At 43.3% G+C, this 19,895-nt stretch overlaps 1 protein-coding gene across 2 annotated transcripts; it reads left to right on the top strand.

Moving 5' to 3' along the window:
- The first annotated feature begins 433 nt into the window (after positions 1–433).
- Positions 434–19,166, top strand: LOC122042903 (2-methoxy-6-polyprenyl-1,4-benzoquinol methylase, mitochondrial-like). Of its 2 annotated transcripts, XM_042603294.1 has the most exons (10): positions 434–528; positions 3,108–3,628; positions 4,428–4,551; positions 6,584–6,710; positions 6,804–6,865; positions 7,258–7,413; positions 7,501–7,645; positions 7,906–7,977; positions 18,244–18,352; positions 18,961–19,166. In XM_042603294.1, exons 3-10 carry the CDS (start codon positions 4,455–4,457, stop codon positions 19,060–19,062), a joined length of 870 nt encoding a protein of 289 aa, XP_042459228.1. In that variant the 5' UTR covers positions 434–528; positions 3,108–3,628; positions 4,428–4,454; the 3' UTR covers positions 19,063–19,166. The 2 variants fall into 2 exon arrangements, with proteins under 2 accessions (XP_042459228.1, XP_042459229.1); XM_042603295.1 differs by lacking the exon at positions 7,906–7,977.
- Positions 19,167–19,895: the final 729 nt, after the last annotated feature.

Below are 19,895 nucleotides of genomic sequence, written 5' to 3'. Positions count from 1 at the left end.
TTATTTATGGTAGGAGATTTTAGGGCAATTTTCCAATTTTTTAATTTAGATCATTATTTTATTCTTGGTTGTTGTTGTATTCTATTCTGTTGAATTTATTCATATTATTTCTCTTCAAAATTTAAATATCTAATGATAATATTTTTAAAGTATAACCATTTTAAATACACTTGTCAATATTTTTCTTTTGTCGAATGAAATGATTATGTGAATATTAAGAGTGTAATTATAAAAGTTTTGAAAAGATTAGTGATTGTTTGGTGGGTGTGAAACTGAGAGCATTTTAAATAATGTAAACTTCAGGGGCCAAAGTGAGACGCAGGGACTCATCTTGACCGTTGGATTACGTCCACACACTGTGTACGTCTGTTGTGTCCGTTCGCGTGTTGCCCTTATTTAGCCGTCATCTCCATCCTCTCGCCTTACCTATTAACACACTTCGCTCCGTCCTCCACACACTTCGCTCAAGAGCAGAAACCAACCTGCAGTTTCGGCGGCGCAAAAATCTTCGGCTTCGAGATTACCGTGGTAATGCTATTCTCTACTCTTATTCTCGTCTTATTTCTTCGCGTCGATGGTGTTTCATGGAGGACGTGATGCGGTTTTATGAGATTATTATTTTACAGTATGTCGATGCGTGATCGGTATGTTCTTCTGAAAGAGATGATAGCTTGGTGTGTTGATCTGATTCCAGGCAATTTTTTTTTTCTTCTGTTTTTGATGCTAGGATACTTAGGTTTATTTGATTTTTTTTTTTTTTTGTTTATGATCTTTTATGTAAGATTACTTTAATGGAATAGAATTAAGTTAAGGGAAAATACGAATGCGCTTACGGACGGTCAGATGCTGATCCGACCTTGCACATCCGCACATAACACAATCATAAGCTAAAGAAACCATTTGCCACTCGCAATCTCTCCTTGAAAGCAATCAATTTCAAGGAGATTACACTTGGTGACATTCATTTTAACTTCATTCTATGGCTCTTGTTTTTAAACTGTTTTTTGTAATGTGAGTATAATTTAGCTGATCCTGGTTCGTTAATTTTTCTAATTTTTTGGTAGATGTTTATGTAACCTTTTATTAAAAAAAAAAATTGATGTACTCACTAAAAGATTTTGGGAAATCTAAAACAAGCACATCAAAAATGTAACAATACCATTAACTAAAGAAATCATTTGCCACTCAAAATCCTTTTTGAAACAAATCAATTTCTAAGGGTCCACCCGAAATCATGGTTATTGGGAAATATTACTTAACTTAGGTTTTATCTCTGCCATTATTTTCCTCTCAAAGATACTTAAGTTCATATTTAATGTTTTATTTTTTAATCATTATGTTCATGTTAATGTTCTATGTATTTTTTGGGGGATATTCCAGATACTTATTCTTTGGGAAGTAAGGGAGTGTGCTTATGGAAGGTCAAGTGTTGATCTGAAACAGGCACATCAGCACACCACAATATCATAAGCTAAAGAAACCATCTGCCACTTCTAATTCCTCCTTGAAAGCAATCATTTCATGTGGCAAAAGGCGATTCGCTCGCCCCCAGCGCCCCCGCCAACCCGTCCCTAGGCCAACACGGAGGAGGTAAATCACGGGTGACTACTAGCCATTAGTGCAAATGGCCAAGACATGGGGGAGGTTATGCTCGGTCAAGCCGAGTTTCGACCCCAAGACCTCATGTGGCAACACCCCATGTCTTAACCATCGCACCGCCCAATCATTTCAAGAAGATACACTTGGTGGTGCCCTTTTACCTTATTATTGTGACATTTTCTCGCCAAATTTTGTGACAAAATAATGTATATTTGTTGTAAAATTTGCGACAAATTTATTTTTCGTCGTAAAATTCATTGCAAATTTGTGATGAAAAATAATTCGTTGCAAAATTTCAAAATCTTAGATACACAGAGAATTTACGATATATTTGCGATAAAATTTTTTGTCACAAAATTCGTCACAAAAGGCTTATTTTTTCACCAGCACTTGCCCTATTTTTTTTACATTTTATTGCGTATACAAATCATATGAAACCTATTTTTGTATAAACACAACAATAAACATTCCAACATATCCTACACAACAATTAAACTTTCAAACACATCCTATACAATAATTAAACAATCAATACATGCTACACAATAATTAAATAATCAAACACATCCTACAAAACAATCAAACAATCCAACACATCTTATACAACAAATAGAGAGACCAACACATCCTACACAATTAATTCAAATAAGTCATATTCATACAAGTACAAATATCCAAAATAAAATTATACAAAAACAAATAAAACAAACATATTCATACAAGTCATATGCATAAAACAACCCACCATACACAAAAATCATAGTTCAAAGAGTTCATATTAGGTAACAAAAGGACGGAAAGTTACAAACATAAATCATCGTCCTCTTCTGCCTCGACAGACACTTTATTTCTCCGTCTTCCAATCTTCTTCTTTTCCTGTGTTTTAAAACAAACAAATTAAAATTAACATTTATGTCTAAGTTATCAATTATATCGATCTATGTGTCAACAAATAAAATTTAATTCATTATATTTTTGGGTATCATGTATATATTTTTGGACAACATCACACACACACACACAAATTTCATGTTTTCTTCTCTTTTGTCTTATGGTTATTATTTTTGGACCGTATGTATATATTTACAAGTAAAGCAGACGAGACCCAACATGCTAATCCTACTAATATACTCAAATGAAATAATGTACGTTAAACTTTCCTACCTAGAGAAGGAAAATCCATAAAATTGTCTATCACATAGCATAACTAAATTAGTTGTCGTACAATTTTTACATAAGTACTATATCTGTAAATAATTGAGAAGTTCAGACTATTAAATTTATGATCATTCAATCAAGTAAATATCAACTTGCGATAGGAGTCAGACGCGTAATTTTTTGGTCTACACGACTTACCTAACACGAATGACAGATAATTGTCATGAAAACGAAGTAAGGGCATTGAAAATTGGTTATTCAATCAACACATGCGTGTTATAAAAAATAGTGGCAAAATCAGATGTCATTCGAAATTATTCTTTTAATATCAGTCTTTTGAGTGATTGAAGGAATATGGAGAGAAAGAAGAGCATTTAACAGAAAGAGAATCAAGAGAAGACACATCAAATGATCGAGAAGAAAAATACTGGATGAAGAATACGAAAACAAGAAAGAGTGCCCTACCTGGGCTGCAGGCGCGAACTTGCTCGATACAGTATTCGATCGACGACAGAGGTACAAGATCGACTTAGGTAAAGGAAAGAATAGAATATTTTTATAAAAATGCACCTAATATTAATTTATTTTTTGAAAAAAATCATAATTTTTACTTTTCTACTTAGAACACCTTACACAGATTTATCGAAAAGTAAGGGTGTTACAGAATTATATATAAGGGTGTTCTAAGTAGAAAAATAAAAATTAGAATTTTTTCAAAAAGTAAAATAATATTGGGTGTCTTTTTATAAACATACTATATTCTTTCCTTACCTAGGTCAATCCTGTAATCCCATCAGCTATCTCTCCAAGATCACGGTCGCCATCGTCGTCGATAGGATACTATATCGAGGAAGTTCACGTCATAGCCCAGGTGGGGCTCTCTTTGTTGTTTTTGTTTTCTTCTCGGTCATTTGATGCGCCTTCTCCTGATTCTCCTTTTGTTAAAAGCTCTTCTTTCTCTCCATGTTCCTTCAGCACTCAAATGACTGATATTAAAAGAATATTTTTGAATGACATTTGATTTTGTCACCATTTTTTACAACGCATGTGTGTGTTGCGTGAATAACCGATTTTCAATGCTCTTACTTTATTTTTATGACAATTATCTATCATTTGTGTTAGGTAAGTCGTGTAGACTTAAAAAATACATCGTCTAACTCTTATCGCAAGTTGATATTTACTTGGTTGAATGATCATAAATTTAATATTGTCTGACAACTTCTCAATTATTTACAGATTCTGTGCTTAAATTGTATGACAACTAATTGAGGATGTTGTGTGATAGACAATTTTATGGATTTCCTTCTCTAGGTAGGAAAGTTTAACATACATTAGTTCATTTGAGTATATTGGCAAGATTGACATGCTGAGTCTCGTACGCTTTACTTGTAAATATATACATGTTCAAAAATTGTAACCCTGAGACAAACGAGAACAAAACATCAACACACCCCATGCGTTATGTGTGAGTATGAGAGAGGAGATTGCTGTCTTAGAATTGAGTTGTTTTAACCTTGTCCGAAGCAAAGAAAATATATTGTTGTTTTGGTAGTTTTATCTTTTCCATACAATAGAGCACATTCCTATCGTTTATGTACTTCTTTCTTTACATATCTATTGTTTTTGGAGAGAATAATTATCTCATTGTTTTCTTGTTTCATCATTTGAAGAGGGATAATAGCGTGGAAAATCATATCATGGCATTGCAAAGGTCCATCAGAAAATTAATCAATGGTCAAAATCACCTCCTTCCTCGAGGGGCTGCATTTCTCCATTCACATGCAACCAGCTTTGGTATCATGCAAACATGCTTTTATTATTCTTCTCTATTTCCATGCCTAATTTCAATTTATGTGCTTAAATTTTATGTTCAATTCTGCAATTTCAATTAGCATGAAATATAAAATTTTACAAAGATATCTCGGTATTTTTGATTTGTTATTTTTTTTGAGGCACATTTTTCTTAATTTTTACCGCATGACATCTTTTCTTTGGGTATTGTCTGATAGGATTGTGGCTAAGTTAATGTGTGACCATATAGTTCTGAACCCTAGACTCTGCACAACTATAGGATATGTAATCTTCACTCACGTTGTACGTTAAAAGAGATTAATTTGAGAATAGTGTTTATGGAAAATGATGGTTGTGGGTATAACAACCAAAGTCTAAAACTTTAGATGCTTGTCATCCAGTTGCTGAATGCTTGATGTGCTTGAGAGTTTAGTATTTTCTCGCGTTCATTAAAAATTCTCTCCACTCAACTTTGTTGAGGACCTTGAGGTTATGGTGAGTAGGTTGCCTCTTTGTAATTAGCTCATAATTTTAGTAAAAAGTACCAATGTTTAGTATGGAGATAGCTTAGCCAATGTTGCTAATAAAAACAATAAGAAAGGTTCTCATTACCGAAAAGCCAAATCTGTAAGAGCTAACTAAATAAGGGTCAAAATCAAATGACAAAGCATTGGGAAGATTTTTTTGAAGCAAATTGTTCTAATTTATCAATTAGAAGTAGCATGTTCACTCAAAAGAGATTGTCTATGAAACACCTTTATGGATAATTTTGGGACACTAACAATTTAAAAAGACACTTGTCTTGATCTTACTTTCACACATGCCTTCTGAGGCCGATGAATTTTACAATGTCCATTGTGACTCTTTGCTGGACAAACATGTGAAATTTTCTTATGAGATTGCTCTCCTTCCATGGTAATTAAAAAGTAAGTTGGAATTATGAAACACTTGAATTATTCTGTTCTTATTTGCTTCGTGCTGATCTACACTCTTATGATGCTTGGTGTGATACAGACACAGTAAATCAATGAGATGTGTTACTTTACATGCTATAAATTTAAAAAAGATCAAGTTTGTGAAGATTTTAACAAATCATGTCTTGGTCAATTAGAACTTGTAGATCTTCTGAAACATATTCGATATGCTGTGTATTTCGGAAGAATGATACAAGACACTGTAGAATGTGTATTGTTAATCCAACGATCTGACGTTATATTGCTGGAATGGTATAACTTATAATACAGTCAAACTGAATTGATTTTTCAGTACACTTATGTCTTCCCTATTGACTAAGCCTGATGCATCACAGTTTGTCTAGAATTATGCATATATATTTTGGGAGATGAATTGATTTTATCTGCTTTTCCACTTGTCTTCATGATTGATTAAACATGATCTGCTGTAATGTTAATCAGTTGAGAGACCAATGTTTTCATGACATGTAATGAAGTATGTTTATATTGGCAGCAACTATTTCCTTATGACCCTTATCCATATTCTGATTTTAGTACTGTGTCATAACTGCAAAAGAAATGCATCACTATCTTATCAAACTAACACAATCAAGTTCATGTGATTTTTAAGGTGACATTTTATCTACAATTATAGGAAACAAACTGAAAGAATGCATCTTAGTATTAATATCTACATTGATGGTAGTGAGCATTTTCCATCATTTACTTCATTTTTCAGACTTGAAGGCATTAAAACTTCCTCTAATATCCACCTCTTCATGTATAGGATTTGATTGAGATTTTAGCCTCACAAAGTCTGAATTCATCCAACTTGCATGAATTTATTCTTTCAAGATGGAAGGAATAAATGAATAGTTCATGCATTCTCTTTGTTTCTTGAAAAGCTCAAAAATTACCAAGGTACAATTCCATGGAAACATGAAGAAATCATTTCAAAAGTATCATATTTCAAAGATGCATAAATTTGTAATTTCCCCATTAACACAAATAACTCTTTTTTCCTATGAATCCGACCATATGAATTTTTTGTTCTTTTGTTAATAATGTGGTATCTAATGCAGGATTTACAAAAGTCAGCGAAGAAGAAAAAAGAAAATTGGTCGGCAATGTCTTTAGTAGCGTGGCTTCTAAGTATGATTTGATGAATGATTTGATGAGTGTGGGATTGCACAGATTGTGGAAAGATAGGTTGGGGTCCTTTTTACAACTTTTCATTTGATTTATGATCCTGCAATTAGATTCTTCTTAATTGAGCAATGCATTCTTTTGAGGAAAATTAAGATTGATTTCAAAGCTAGGTCCTTTTCCTGGGATGAAGCATCTTGATGTAGCTGGTGGCACAGGTAATTGTTGATGTTATCAACATAAATGCATTCAACTAGAGCAGAGATTAAGGAACTATTCTTTATGACTAACAAACACTACCACCATGAGCTCCTCAGCCTTTCCCACCACTGAGGCAATGACAGTACTAAAGCAAAGATTGTTCTCGAACAATGACTGTAATTGTTTATATGGATTTATATAATATATATTGTATTTTACATTACTAGCATTTGTCTTCATTTTAGAATATGCATAATTAGGTTTTTTTTTTCCTTTTCCTTCAGTTATTTCACATTGTCATTTCTTCATCTTAACTAATGTATGTTGATCTAGGAACTCTATATCTCAACTCTTCTTTAGTTGACATGAAGAATTGTAGGCCTTAGTGTGCTTATTGCATCTTACGCAGGGGATATAGCTTTCTGCGTGTTGGAAAGTATTAGAGGTGTTAGTCATAAAGTCATGCATGACAGTTTTGTTGAAACAGAAGGACAAACACAAATCTTTATATGTGACATTAACCCAAATATGTTGAATATTGGCAAGAAGCGTGCTATTGAGAGAGGTATGTATACCATATTATTGGAGCTTAATTTATAAATTGTTTTGTGACTGTCTCTTTTTTTACTACATACTTATTTTCATTATGTAGGATATACAAACAGCAGCTATCTGCATTTTGTGGAAGGAGATGTAGAAGCATTGAGTTTTGAGGGTGGGTCAATGGATGGTTACACGATTGGATTTGGTATTAGAAATGTAACACACATTGAGAAAGCTCTTGCAGAAGCCTATAGGTGCGCTTTTTGAAGCAACATGTATTACTCAAAATTAGCATTTCTTTTAAATCATCCAAGTTTTTTGGTGGAGACAGACATTTGTTGAGAAATGGATATGTTCTGTAGTTATTAAAAGTCAATATTTAGTGGAATAATGAAATGATCGTTTATATGAAAATATTGTATCTATGATGATATTCAAAATGGATTGTTTGCTCGCGATAGAAGTATTCCTCTGATGACATTTTTCTAATAATATCATTTTCTATGCTCTCCAGGGTACTGAAAAAAGGAGGCAGGTTCTTATGCCTAGAATTAAGTCATTTTGAGTTTCCTATCTTCAAAGAGCTGTAAGTAAAAACGGTTGAATTACTTTTTGCAAATTTCCCCATAAGTTGTAGATTTCTTTTTGATCCTGTCCGAACCGGGATCAATGGACGCTGGGGATGTGGCGCTCCTTGCTGTATCCTCGAGTGCTCCGGCGAACCTGCAACAAAACCGAGCCGGGGGGGGTGCCCCGGCGACGGCCCTCCGACGCTCAAGTTAGGCGAAGGAATAAGACAGTGGCTTAGAAAATGTAGACTCGTGTACCTCCGGTTGAAGAAGTGGAGGCCTTATATAGACCTCTCGAAGGAGCCTAGGCACACCAATCGAAGCAATCACCTGCTTTCGACCATACCTAGGTGTGGGCCTGTCAAAAGGGCATCCATAAGACCATACTGCTATTGTATCAACCTTTCTGTGACGTGATGGTGGGGCCTTTAATAGTGTCATCTTGCGTACAGTCTAATCATCATGCCTTTGCTGACATACCATATCCCGAGCCGAGCGAATAGGCCGCTCGGCTAACCACTATTCCCTCGCCACGATTCCGGCCGAGCGGACACCTCCGCTCGATCACTCTGTCCTCGGCCGAGCGGACACCTCCGCTCGGCCACTCGGCTCCGGTTCTCCTGCTTTGGCGTCAGAAACCCAAACCTTTGGCTGGGTAATCTCTGGTTCTGCTCGGACGGGACCCCATCTGTGGGTCCCCCATTCTTACCGCCGGATCACTTGCCTCCCCTTCAAGTCTAGTCGAAGGAGGCAATGAGTCCGACTGACTGGACTGTGTGTCCGAGCGGGCGGTCGTCGCCTTATCGCTGCTGCTGATATCCCTTGAGTCGTTCGGCCCTAATGCCAAATTTAGCCTCTCGGCTCTTCGCTTTGTATGCCTTGGCACCCAACGTGGATGTTTGCTTGTCTAAATCCTCTTGAAAATCGCGCAAGTCTTTTTCATTTAGCCGAAGCGTGCGCGGTATGGGCGCATTAATTGCGCTCGGTGACAGAGCACCACGTGGCTCGTCTCTAGTGGCGGTGACGCTCCGTACGATGGGACGCCCTTTGTTTTGAAATGAACGGCTAGATGATGACCTCGCCTCTTGTGCCCTGCTTCCGACGGACGAGGCTGAGCGGTCTCGTTTGTATAAGGCCCTCGTTCTGGCCTTCACGCCGCACTCTCTGTTTCATCACGCGTCCTCTGTCGAAGCTGCCTGCTGCTAGCTTACTCCGGCGACTCCCAGTGCTTGCTTTCCGACGGTTTTCGAGTTCCTGGGGATTCTTTCCTTTGATCTTCCCTCAGTAAGCTTCTTCTCTTCTCTCGTCCCCTTGTTTCCGAGTATTGCTAGGCTTCCTTCCCTTCTTTAGTCATGGCGAGCACTTCTGCACCCGCTACCGAGGTTCACGGTCCGTGGTATATGAGTATGGAGAGTAGGTTTGATGAGGAGCGCGCCCGGCGCGTTGTTAGGACCTACGGGATCCCGAACGACCATGAAATAGTTGTAGCCGACCCGACCGACCGGCCCCATAACCCGCCGATCGGTACTATTTGTTTTTTTCTGGACCAATTCCAGGGCGGCCTTAGATTTATTTTGGAAGTTTGTAATTATTTCCGCATCCCGCTCGGCCAACTTGTGCCGAATTCCTTTAGGCTACTGAGCGGGGTGGTCGTCCTCTTTAGGCTGCACAGTATCCCACTTGACCCCAAAATATTCCACTACTTCTTCTACCCCAAACAATCCGAGTTGGGTACTTTTATTTTCCAAAGTAGAATAGGCTTCAAATTTTTTGAGAACATGCCGACCTCCAACAAGCACTGGAGGGAGTTCTTCTTCTATATACAACTTCCCGAGCGGCCAGCATTCCGAACCAAATGGCAGACCGCTGTGCCGACCCAGCCGCAATCCGGCCTACCTTCATGCGGCGAACCGGCTGTCCAGTCAGTGGTACAAAATCGACCAGTTGCTTCTTAAGGGGTGTTGTACATTTTGGATTATCTCCGTTCGGGCCAATCTCCCTACCGCATGGGTAAGGACTCTTTACTCCCTTCGCCTTTTTGTCTAACTGATTTTAATTTCTTCCACCGCAGTGAAGTCATGTGGCGCCAAGGCTACCGTCAATCTTAAGAGGCCGTGGAAATTGAGGCGGCTACCAAAAAGAACTCGCCGAGCGGTCTTATCCCACCGCCCGGCAGATGCAGGAGCGCCCCTGAAACAGAAGTTGCCCAATCCGGCTCAGCGGAGGTTGAGGCGGATCCTGTTTCCTCCGCTCCGAGCCGGAGTCCCCAGTAGGGATTCACTGCTCGAAGTTCGGCGGAAGCGTCGAAGAGACTCCACCTTCCACCGACCCAAGAGGGCGAACCACGGGCGCCGATCGACATCGCCCGATCGCACGCCGTCGCAGATCAGACCCCGTGGCCTCGCCCACCGCACCCTCTGGCTCTCCTCCACGGACTCGTCGTCACTTACGACGGTTACTTCAACCATAGGGAGTCCTCGGGACAGGTGACCGCGGCTGGCTGGCCACCCGACCATCAAGACTACCCTTCGATTCCCATCGGAGGAATATTTATTGTCGCCGATCAGCCATCAAGCCCGTTCATGAAATAACCTTGACGGGTCCGCTCGCCAAACTTTCGAGGACGCCCAGTTGGTTGGCCCTCACGACGCCTCGGCGATAACCACACGCAGCAGCCACCGGTAGGTTCAAATTTCTTCTGCGCCATGCTACCGCTTGGTTCCCGATTTTATTATTTCACTTACGGATTGGTCGAGCAAATTGCCACTAGCCATCTACGGCCGAGGAGGATCTCATGGAAAACTCCAAGTCTCGGGGTCTATCTACGAGGAGAAACAAGCTCATGAGGCCGAGAAGGCCGACCGCTACGTATGGCTCGACTTGAAGGCTTGGTGAAGAAACGCGACGCAGACGTGAAGCGCGCCAGTAGCCGGAAGAAGCGGGCGATCGCTGATCTGGACAAGATGAAAGTTGAAGTCCGAGCTCTAGATCAGCGATCTAAGGAGCTGGAAGCCCAATTAACTGCCGAACGGGATGGGCGCTCAGCTGAACGCACTAAAGCGGAGGTTGACCAGAAAGTTCTCCAAGATTCACTAATTACCTCCCGGGCGGCGCTCAGAAAGTACAAGGAAGAGGAGCCGAGTCGTCTGGCTACTGCACGTCAGGTTCGGCGAAAGGTTTGGCGGCAGCGTCTCTTCAACCTTTGCCGAGGCCGTTAAGGTCACTATGGCCTACTTGAAGAAGGGTGGCCATCTCCCTGCGGGAATGCACATTCCCGCCTCCGATCTGGCGGCCATGATAGACGACATTCCGGACGGTTTCTTCAACTTCGAAGACCCTGAGTGAAGAGTGTTCCTCGTCTCTATCTTGTTTTTGCGTTTCTTACGCCCAGCGCAACCTTTTGTACTTGCCGTTCGGCATGCTTTCCCTTTAATGCAATTATGTCTCTGCTTGCGTCTTCCTGATCATTATCCATAATATTCTTCTGTTTGCTTAACGCTTATGCTTAGAGTCAGTCATGCTCTAAGTGTTCTCCGTCACGCGGCCGATCAGCTTAACCCATTAAACAAAGTCCGAGCGGGAGGGCCTACTCGCTCTGCACGTATCTAACCTGTGTGAAGTCAACAAACGCCAAGTATCGAAGGACCAACGCCCGAGCGGGCCTAAATGTTTTAATACTTAATTCTCTGATATTCGTTCGTCCGCCCGGGGTATTTATAGTCGCCGGACCGACTCGATTTTTAACGATGGTGATCGTCGGTTTTCCGCTCGGTTTTTATAGACGCCGGCTCGTCTCTACGGTTTAACGTCTGGGCTAAACGGTCTTCCGCTCGGAGGGTTTATAGATGCCGGACCGTCTCGATTTTTAACGACGGGGCTCGTCGGCACGGATATTTATAGCCGGTCGGCGAGGCTCTCGATCTTTAACGACGGAGCTCGTCGGTCTTCTGCTCGGGGATTTATAGACGCCGGCTCGTCTCTACGGTTTAACGTCTGGGCTAGATGGTCTTCCGCTCGGAGGGTTTATAGACGCCGGACCGTCTCTCGATCTTTAACGACGGGGCTCGTCGGCGCGGCTCTCGATTTTTAACGACGGAGCTCGTCGACGCGGATATTTGGCCCGGCTCTCGATCTTTAACGACCGAGCTCGTCGGTCTTATAGCCGGCGCGGCTCTCGATCTTTACGGAGCTCGTCGGGCTTTTAAGCCTAATTTGGACAACGCTTCGGCCGAACCACGGTCTTGAATCGAGCCTTTGGCTCGATAATATACCTCCTACCGAGGGCCTTCGTCGAGCGCTGGTCTGAGCACTTACCTCCACGAGCGGCACGGGCCTTCGGATAACCAACCGTTCGGTATGAACAGGATGCCTTGGGAACAATTTGTTTCCTGCGATAAAAGGAGTACAGCTATTTTGAATTTACACAAAATAGAGCAAAAGCGCACCTCTCACCCAGCTCTATATGGCTGAAGGTGATTTGCACTCCATGGCCGATCCAGCATCCGACCTTCCGCATCCTTGAGGTAATAAGCGCCCGAACGGAGCTTCTCGACCACTTCAAAGGGTCCTGCCCAGGGAGCTTCCAACTTGCCGACATCTCCGACCGGCTTGACTTTCTTCCAAACTAGGTCGCCTACTTGAAAGGCTCTGGGGATCACGCACCGGTTGTAGTTCTGTTTCATACGTTGCCGGTACGCCATCAGCCGGACGGACGCTTTAGCTCTTTCCTCTTCGACCAAGTCTAGCTCCATGCTCCTCCGTTCGGCGTTATCTTCATCATAATTTTGTACCCGAACGGACTCCACCCCAACTTCAATCGGGATGACTGCTTCGCCTCCATATACCAAGTGAAATGGAGTGACGCCCGTTCCCTCCTTTGGTGTCGTGCGGAGAGCCCATAGGACGCCCGGCAGCTCGTCTACCCAGCTGCCTCCTTCATGGTCGAGCCGAGCCCGTAAAATTTTGAGAATCTCTCGGTTGGTTACCTCGGCTTGACCGTTACTCTGGGGGTATGCCACCGATGTGAAGTGCTGCTCGATGCCATAACTTTCGCACCACTTCCTGAGCAGCTTCCCAGTGAATTGACGTCCGTTGTCGGAGACGAGTCATCTTGGGATGCCAAAGCGACAAATGATATTTTGCCATATGAACTTTTTAACCATCTGCTCGGATATTTTTGCAAGTGGCTCAGCTTCTACCCATTTTGAGAAGTAGTCGACCGCCACCAATAAGAACTTCCGCTGCCATGGGGAAGGGTCCCATGATGTCCATCCCCGTTGGTCGAACGGCAGCCACGCTGATGCTTTCATCTCATCGCCGGTGGGACATGTGTGATATTTCGACAGATAGACAATTTGCAACGGTCCGAGCAGCATCCTTTCGAAGTGTTGGCCAAAAATACCCGGCTAGCGAATCTTCCTGGTTAACGACCGTCCACCTGGATGTCCACCGCACGAACCTGGTGCACTTCTCAAGGATGTACTCAGATCTTCCGTGACGATTTTAGGAGCGAACGGAGAAGGCCTTCTTAGAGTTGATCTCCTACGAGGGTGAACCGACTAGCCCTTCTCTTCAGTAAATGAGCTCCTTCCCGGTCGGAGGGGGTAGCTCCCGAGCGCAAAAACTCCACAATAGTTGTCCTCCAGTCGCTCGGGTATGTGATGCCCTCCATCTGATCGACATGTGCTACTAAAGATACTTGCTCGATCGGCTTCTGAGAGCCGACCGGGTATAACGCGCTTGCCAGCTTGGCCAATTCATCCGCCACTTGATTCTCCGCCCGGGGGATCTTCTGAATAATCATCTCCCTAAAGTTGAGCTTAAGTTTTTCAATAGCCTCCACGTAGAGCTTGAGCCTTGTACTATTTATCTCGAAAATCCCCGAGATTTGCTGAGTAGCCAACTGGGAATCTGAATAGAGGATGACCCGGACGGCTCCAACGTGCCGAGCGGCCTGCAATCTAGCAATAAGGGCTTCATATTCTGCTTCGTTGTTGGTCGCTCGGTAATCTAGCCGGACGGAGAGCTGCATCCGCTCTCCTTGTGGGGACAGCAAAATTATGCCAATTCCGCTCCCGTGTCTAGTGGACGATCCATCCACGAACACTTTCCACACAGCTTCGGGTTCCGGGTCCTGCACCTCTGTCACAAAATCGGCTAAGGCTTGTGCGTTGATAGTCGAGCGGGGTTGATATTGGATATCAAATTCGCTTAGATCGGTTGTCCATTTGATGAGCCGTCCGGAAGCTTCTGGATTTAAAAGCACTTGTCCCAACGGGCTATTGGTCTTGACGATAATCGTGTGCGCCAGGAAATAAGGACGAAGTCTCCGAGCGGCCAGGATCAGAGCAAAGGCCAACTTCTCGAGTCCGGTGTAGCGGGTTTCAACATCTTTCAAGATATGACTAAGGAAATATACAGGTTGCTCCTCACCTCCCGACCGGACTAACGCTGATCCCACAGTTCGTCGACAGCTGGCTTGGCCAGCACAGGTAGGGAGTTTAAGTACGTCTTCAGTTCTTCAAAGGACCGATCGCAGTTTTCATTCCATTGGAACTTTGTAGCTTTGCGGAGGACTTTGAAGAACGGAAGGCTCCGGTCGGCAGTCTTGGAGATGAAACGTGATAGCACTGTAATCCGACCGGTCAGCCTCTGTACTTCCCTCATGTTTCTGGGCGGTGGCATGTCCTGAAGAGCCTTCACCTTGCTAGGATTAGCTTCAATACCCCGTTCGGTCACAATATAGCCCAAGAAACGTCCTCCTTTGGCGCCGAACAAACACTTGTGAGGATTTAGCTTGACCCCATATTTTCTGAGTGTACGGAAGGTTTCTTCCATATCTTTGCATAAAGTGGCCGCTCGGAAGGATTTGATGAGGATGTCATCTACATAGACCTCCAGGTTGTGTCCGATTTGCTCGTGGAAGACCCTATTCATCAATCTTTGATATGTTGCTCCAAGATTCTTCATCCGGCATCACCGATAGCAATACGTCCGTCCGGTAAGCTAACTTTTTCCGATCCTCCGGGCGAGCGGCATTGATGATAGCCTTGTAGGCGTCCAAAGATACATATAAGCTCGATCCGATCGTAGAATCTACGAGCTGGTCGATTCGGGGTAGAAATCCTTCGGGCAAGCTTTGTTCGGATCTCTGAAGTCGATGCACACCCATTTGTTGCCGGCTTGAGACGAGCACCACATTTGCTAACCACTTGGGAATTGAACCTCCAGATGTGGCCTCTAAGAGCCTTTCTACCTCCGCCGAATGATAATATTCTGCCGACATCAAATCTCTTCTCCTTTGTTTTATTGGCCGAGCGTCCGGCCGGACGTGAAGCTTATGTTGGGCTATGCTAGGGGAGACACCGGGCAGCTCATGCGTCGACCAAGCGTCATGATTCATCCGGAGGCATTTGACCACTTCTTCTTTCTGTTCGTCCTCCGGTCGGTGGCAATAAAGGTTGTAGCCTCCGATTGGCTCGGATGGATCTGAACCTCCTCCTTTTCATCATAAATTAAAGCAGGAGGTTTCTCGGTTATGGCGTGTACCTCGATCCGTGGAGCCTTTCGCGCGTTATGACTCGACCATTTCCACATAGCATTTCCGAGCGGCCAACCGATCTCCTCGTACTTCACCGATTTTGTCCTCGACCGAATTTGATCTTCGATAGAACATCGACACGCACTCGAAATTTAACGCCGGCCGCCCCAAGATCACGTCAGAGGATGAAGGGAGTCGACCACCACAAAGTTTGTTGTCCTCGCTCTCCGAGCGGTTCTTCCCTAAGGATATAGCTACCCACCGTCCGACCGAAGAACCTCATTGCCAGAAACCCGTAGGGGGGTCACATGGGCAGCTCGGCTTGATCGATTGGTAGTTGACCTTCTTCAAGATGATGTTGACCGAGCTGCCAGTGTCAATGAAGATACGGTGGATGGTATAGTTGGCTATCACCGCTTTGATGATAAGGGCATCCTCACGCGCACTTCAACTCCTCAAGATCCTTGGGCCCAAACCGATCTCGGTCCGCCGCTTTTCTTGGCCGCAACCCACCTCATGGATTCTCGAGGCCGGCGATGCCTTCTCGCCTGTGAATCTCTCCCCGTCCCACCCGCATAATATTGATTTCTCCCGGAGGTGTTGTTTCTCCTCTTCCCGAGCGGACCGCCTAGGTCGCTCATTGGACCTTCGAGAGCGATCTTCATGCCTTGGAGGAAGCTGTTGGGAGATCTTCTATATGTTCGCCGACCGGACTCTTGATGCCGCTGCCATCGGCCGGGTGAAGGCGATCGACGAGGGCCACCCCGTCGTACGGGATGGGTGATTGAAGGCAGGCCCCGACAGTCGCGGGTGTTGTGGGAGTCAGTATTATGGAAAGAGCAAAACATTGGGGTCCATACCCTCTTTTTCTTCATCTTTGACCGCTCGGCCGCTACCTCTTGGACCACCGGGGACTTCGCATGATGTGCCCGGGATTTCTCAACTCTTGGTCCCCTTGGTGGCTGATGGGCAGCGGGCTGCTTCCATTCGGCATGGGCCGGACGTTCGGCATGAGTTCCCTTCCGTCGGGCAGCCTCCGCCTCTTCCACATTTATATACTCATTTGCCCGGTGTAGCATGTGGTCGTAGTCTCTGGGCGGTTTGCGAATGAGCGCGCGGAAGAAGTCCCCTTCCGCGAGGCCTTGCGTGAAGGCGTTTACCATTGTCTCCGAGGTGGCTATGGGGATGTCCATCGCTACCTGATTAAATCGCTGTATATACGCCCGGAGAGATTCTCTTGGTTCTTGTTTGATGGTGAACAGGTTGACGCTTGTCCTTTGATAACGTCGGCTGCTCGCAAAGTGATGAAGAAATGCCGTTCGGAACTCCTGGAAACTAGTGATAGAGCCGTCCGGCAACCTCCGAAACCACCTATGTGTAGATTCCGATAGAGTGGTGAGAAATACCCGGCACTTTACGCCATCGGAGTACTGATGCAAGGTGGCGATGCTGTCGAACTTCCCCAAATGATTGTCGGGGTCGGTCGTCCCTTTGTAAGCTCCGATCGGCGGTGGTGTATAGTATTTTGGTAACGGATCCCGATGTATGGCTTCAGAGAACTGTCGGTGAACCTGCTCGGGCGGTGCGTTCGCTCGGGGAGCTTTGCCCTTCCTATGATCCCGAACGGGAGGCTCATCGGATGAAGATCCTTGCTCCCCGTGAGCGGGCGCGATTTCTGGGGGAGTACGGAAGAGTGTCTGAGGGAACCCTCCTGTTGAAACATATTCCGGGCGGTCTGCTTGCGCCGCCCGGCCTGCTGAAGCCGAGGTTGTTTGCTGTTGCGCTCGCTCAGCCTGTGCTTTCTCCTTTTGCTGCGCCACTATCTTGGCTGCCCTCGCCTCGACTATAGCGTCCAACTCTTCTTGTGAGAGTGTCACGGTATGTAGTCTTCCAGCCTCGTCCATTGCCTCTACTCGGATGCAGGTGTGTTCCCACAGACGGCGCCAAATTGATCCTGTCCGAACCGGGATCAATGGACGCTGGGGATGTGGCGCTCCCTGCTGTATCCTCGAGTGCTCCGGCGAACCTGCAACAAAACCGAGCCGGGGGGAGTGGTGTCCCGGCGACGGCCCTCCGACGCTCAAGTTAGGCGAAGGAATAAGAGAGTGGCTTAGAAAATGTAGACTCGTGTACCTCCGGTTGAAGAAGTGGAGGCCTTATATAGACCTCTCGAAGGAGCCTGGGCACACCAATCGAAGCAATCACCTGCTTTCGACCATACCTAGGTGTGAGCCTGTCAAAAGGGCATCCATAAGACCATACTGCTACTGTATCAACCTTTCCGTGACGTGATGGTGGGGCCTTTAATAGTGACATCTTGCGTACAGTCTAATCATCATGCCTTTGCTGACATACCATATCTCGAGCCGAGCGAATAGGCCGCTCGGCTAACCACTGTTCCCTCGCCACGATTCCGGCCGAGCGGACACCTCCGCTCGGTCACTCTGTCCTCGGCCGAGCGGACACCTCCGCTCGGCCACTCGGCTCCGGTTCTCCTGCTTTGGCGTCAGAAACCCAAACCTTTGGCTGGGTAATCTCTGGTTCTGCTCGGACGAGACCCCATCTGTGGGTCCCCCATTCTTACCGCCGGATCACTTTTGAAATGCAATCTACTTTTGTTCATCAAGTTAATGACTACCAAAATGTATGCTGCCTTCTTTGTTAAAGTGAAGATAAAACTTTTTTTTTTTTTTTTTTTCATGTTCTAGTCTATTTGCTTGACTCAAAGAAGCCCTTTTTGCAGATATGATTATCATTCTTTTTCGATAATTCCTGTTATGGGGGGACTTGTAGCTGGAGACAAAGAGTCTTACCAATACTTAGTTGAGAGCATCCGACAGTTTCCGAAACTGGTGATTTTTTTGTTTTTCCTAAGCTGTTCATATTCACAAATGCCTTGTGTATTTGTTGTCTCATTTTACAACACCTCTGAGTAACTAGTTATGTAGTGTTGACTTGAATCCTCGGAACTATATTGAATTTATGTCGAGAATGATTTTAGATCAGTTCTAGGCCCCTCGATTATGTCATCAATCCTTATGAAAGCACTTCTTATTTGGTACAACATTTAATTTTTCCCCCTTGCCTGCTGAACCCTTGAGGTCCATGCTAGGCATACTGAAATTAGGTATGCCATAGTTCTTTTGGTTTATCAACATTAGGTGATGAATAATCTCACCATTTAAACAGCAATCAAAACTAACCTTCCTCAGCAAGAAGGATTGAAAAAGAGTTTGGCACGATAAGTTTTAAGTTCAACTCTAGGCATTGCATGATTAAGAGGCAATCCCCTCAATTCAATAGGCTATCCTATTGTCAGAGTGTGTGCTTGCGTGTGCTTCATAATGCTAAAATAAACGTAGGTTGCGTTTTGAGAGGAAAAGAAGAGTTCAAAAACAAAATGAATAACCAAAGACGTCTTGTTTGATGCATGATATTTACCAAAGTTCTGTTTGTGCAGGATGTATTTGCTCAGATGATCGTCGATGCCGGCTTTCAGTCAGTGGAGTATGAGAATCTAGTTGGTGGTGTGGTGGCCATTCATTCTGGTTTGAAGTTGTAAACCATATATGACAACAACTTGCGCTTGTTAATACCAACATTTTAGTAAGATTTACTGATCCAGTTGAAAACAAGTAAACCATCAAATAATAATACATTCTTCCATATTTGCTTTGATAAAAACATTCTTCCGCTTGTATTAATCTTGTTAATTATTTTTCTGTATTAATCTGTCCTCATTTTGTTTTGCATCAATCAAATTGTGACATTCTTACAAGAATTTTTTTTTATGATATGTATGTTGAGCTATGACTTGAGCACATGAACAGGAAATAAAAGTTGGAGAGATGAGGATGTTAAGGTGGTTGTGTGGACATATGAGGATGAACATAATTAGAAATAAAAATATTGGAAAGCCTAAATTGTATCTATTGAGGAAAATTTCGAGAGACATTTAAGACTATATGTATTTGGATGGTTAATAAATGTTTTAGTTAGGCGATGTGAAATTATAATAAATACACCTCAAATAAAGAAGAAAATAAAAAAACTTAGTTAAGAATTATAAGGTATGTTAAAATTTATTTAAATATAGATGATGATATAATATGAGATAGAGTTCAATAATTTAGAAAGATTTATATAATTAATTTTATTTAGTGAGATAAGACTTGATTGTTATTGTTTATGATGTATGATATGTTGGTGACCATGATGATATTTTTTTTTTACTGTGCTGAAAATGTTTTTAATTATTATTTTCTTTTTTTTTCAAAAAAATCTTGAATTTCTATATGTTTTTGACAAATAAATTTATAAAATCTGAATTTCTGGAGGATTTTTGTTATTTTTTTATTGATTTTGTTTGGTTACTTTTCAGAGACCTTGAAATTG

Source organism: Zingiber officinale, chromosome 2A, assembly GCF_018446385.1.
Source record: "Zingiber officinale cultivar Zhangliang chromosome 2A, Zo_v1.1, whole genome shotgun sequence".
In the NCBI taxonomy this organism is placed as follows: domain Eukaryota; kingdom Viridiplantae; phylum Streptophyta; class Magnoliopsida; order Zingiberales; family Zingiberaceae; genus Zingiber; species Zingiber officinale.
This window is presented reverse-complemented; position numbering and strand designations above follow the sequence as displayed.

Excerpts from the sequence above, each read along its gene's own strand:
- LOC122042903 (XM_042603294.1), top strand. The coding sequence starts at position 4,455 with ATGGCATTGCAAAGGTCCATCAGAAAATTAATCAATGGTCAAAATCAC. Across the intron at positions 6,711-6,803 it reads CACAGATTGTGGAAAGATAG|ATTGATTTCAAAGCTAGGTC; the intron begins GTTGGGGTCCTT and ends AGGAAAATTAAG. Across the intron at positions 18,353-18,960 it reads TCCGACAGTTTCCGAAACTG|GATGTATTTGCTCAGATGAT; the intron begins GTGATTTTTTTG and ends CTGTTTGTGCAG.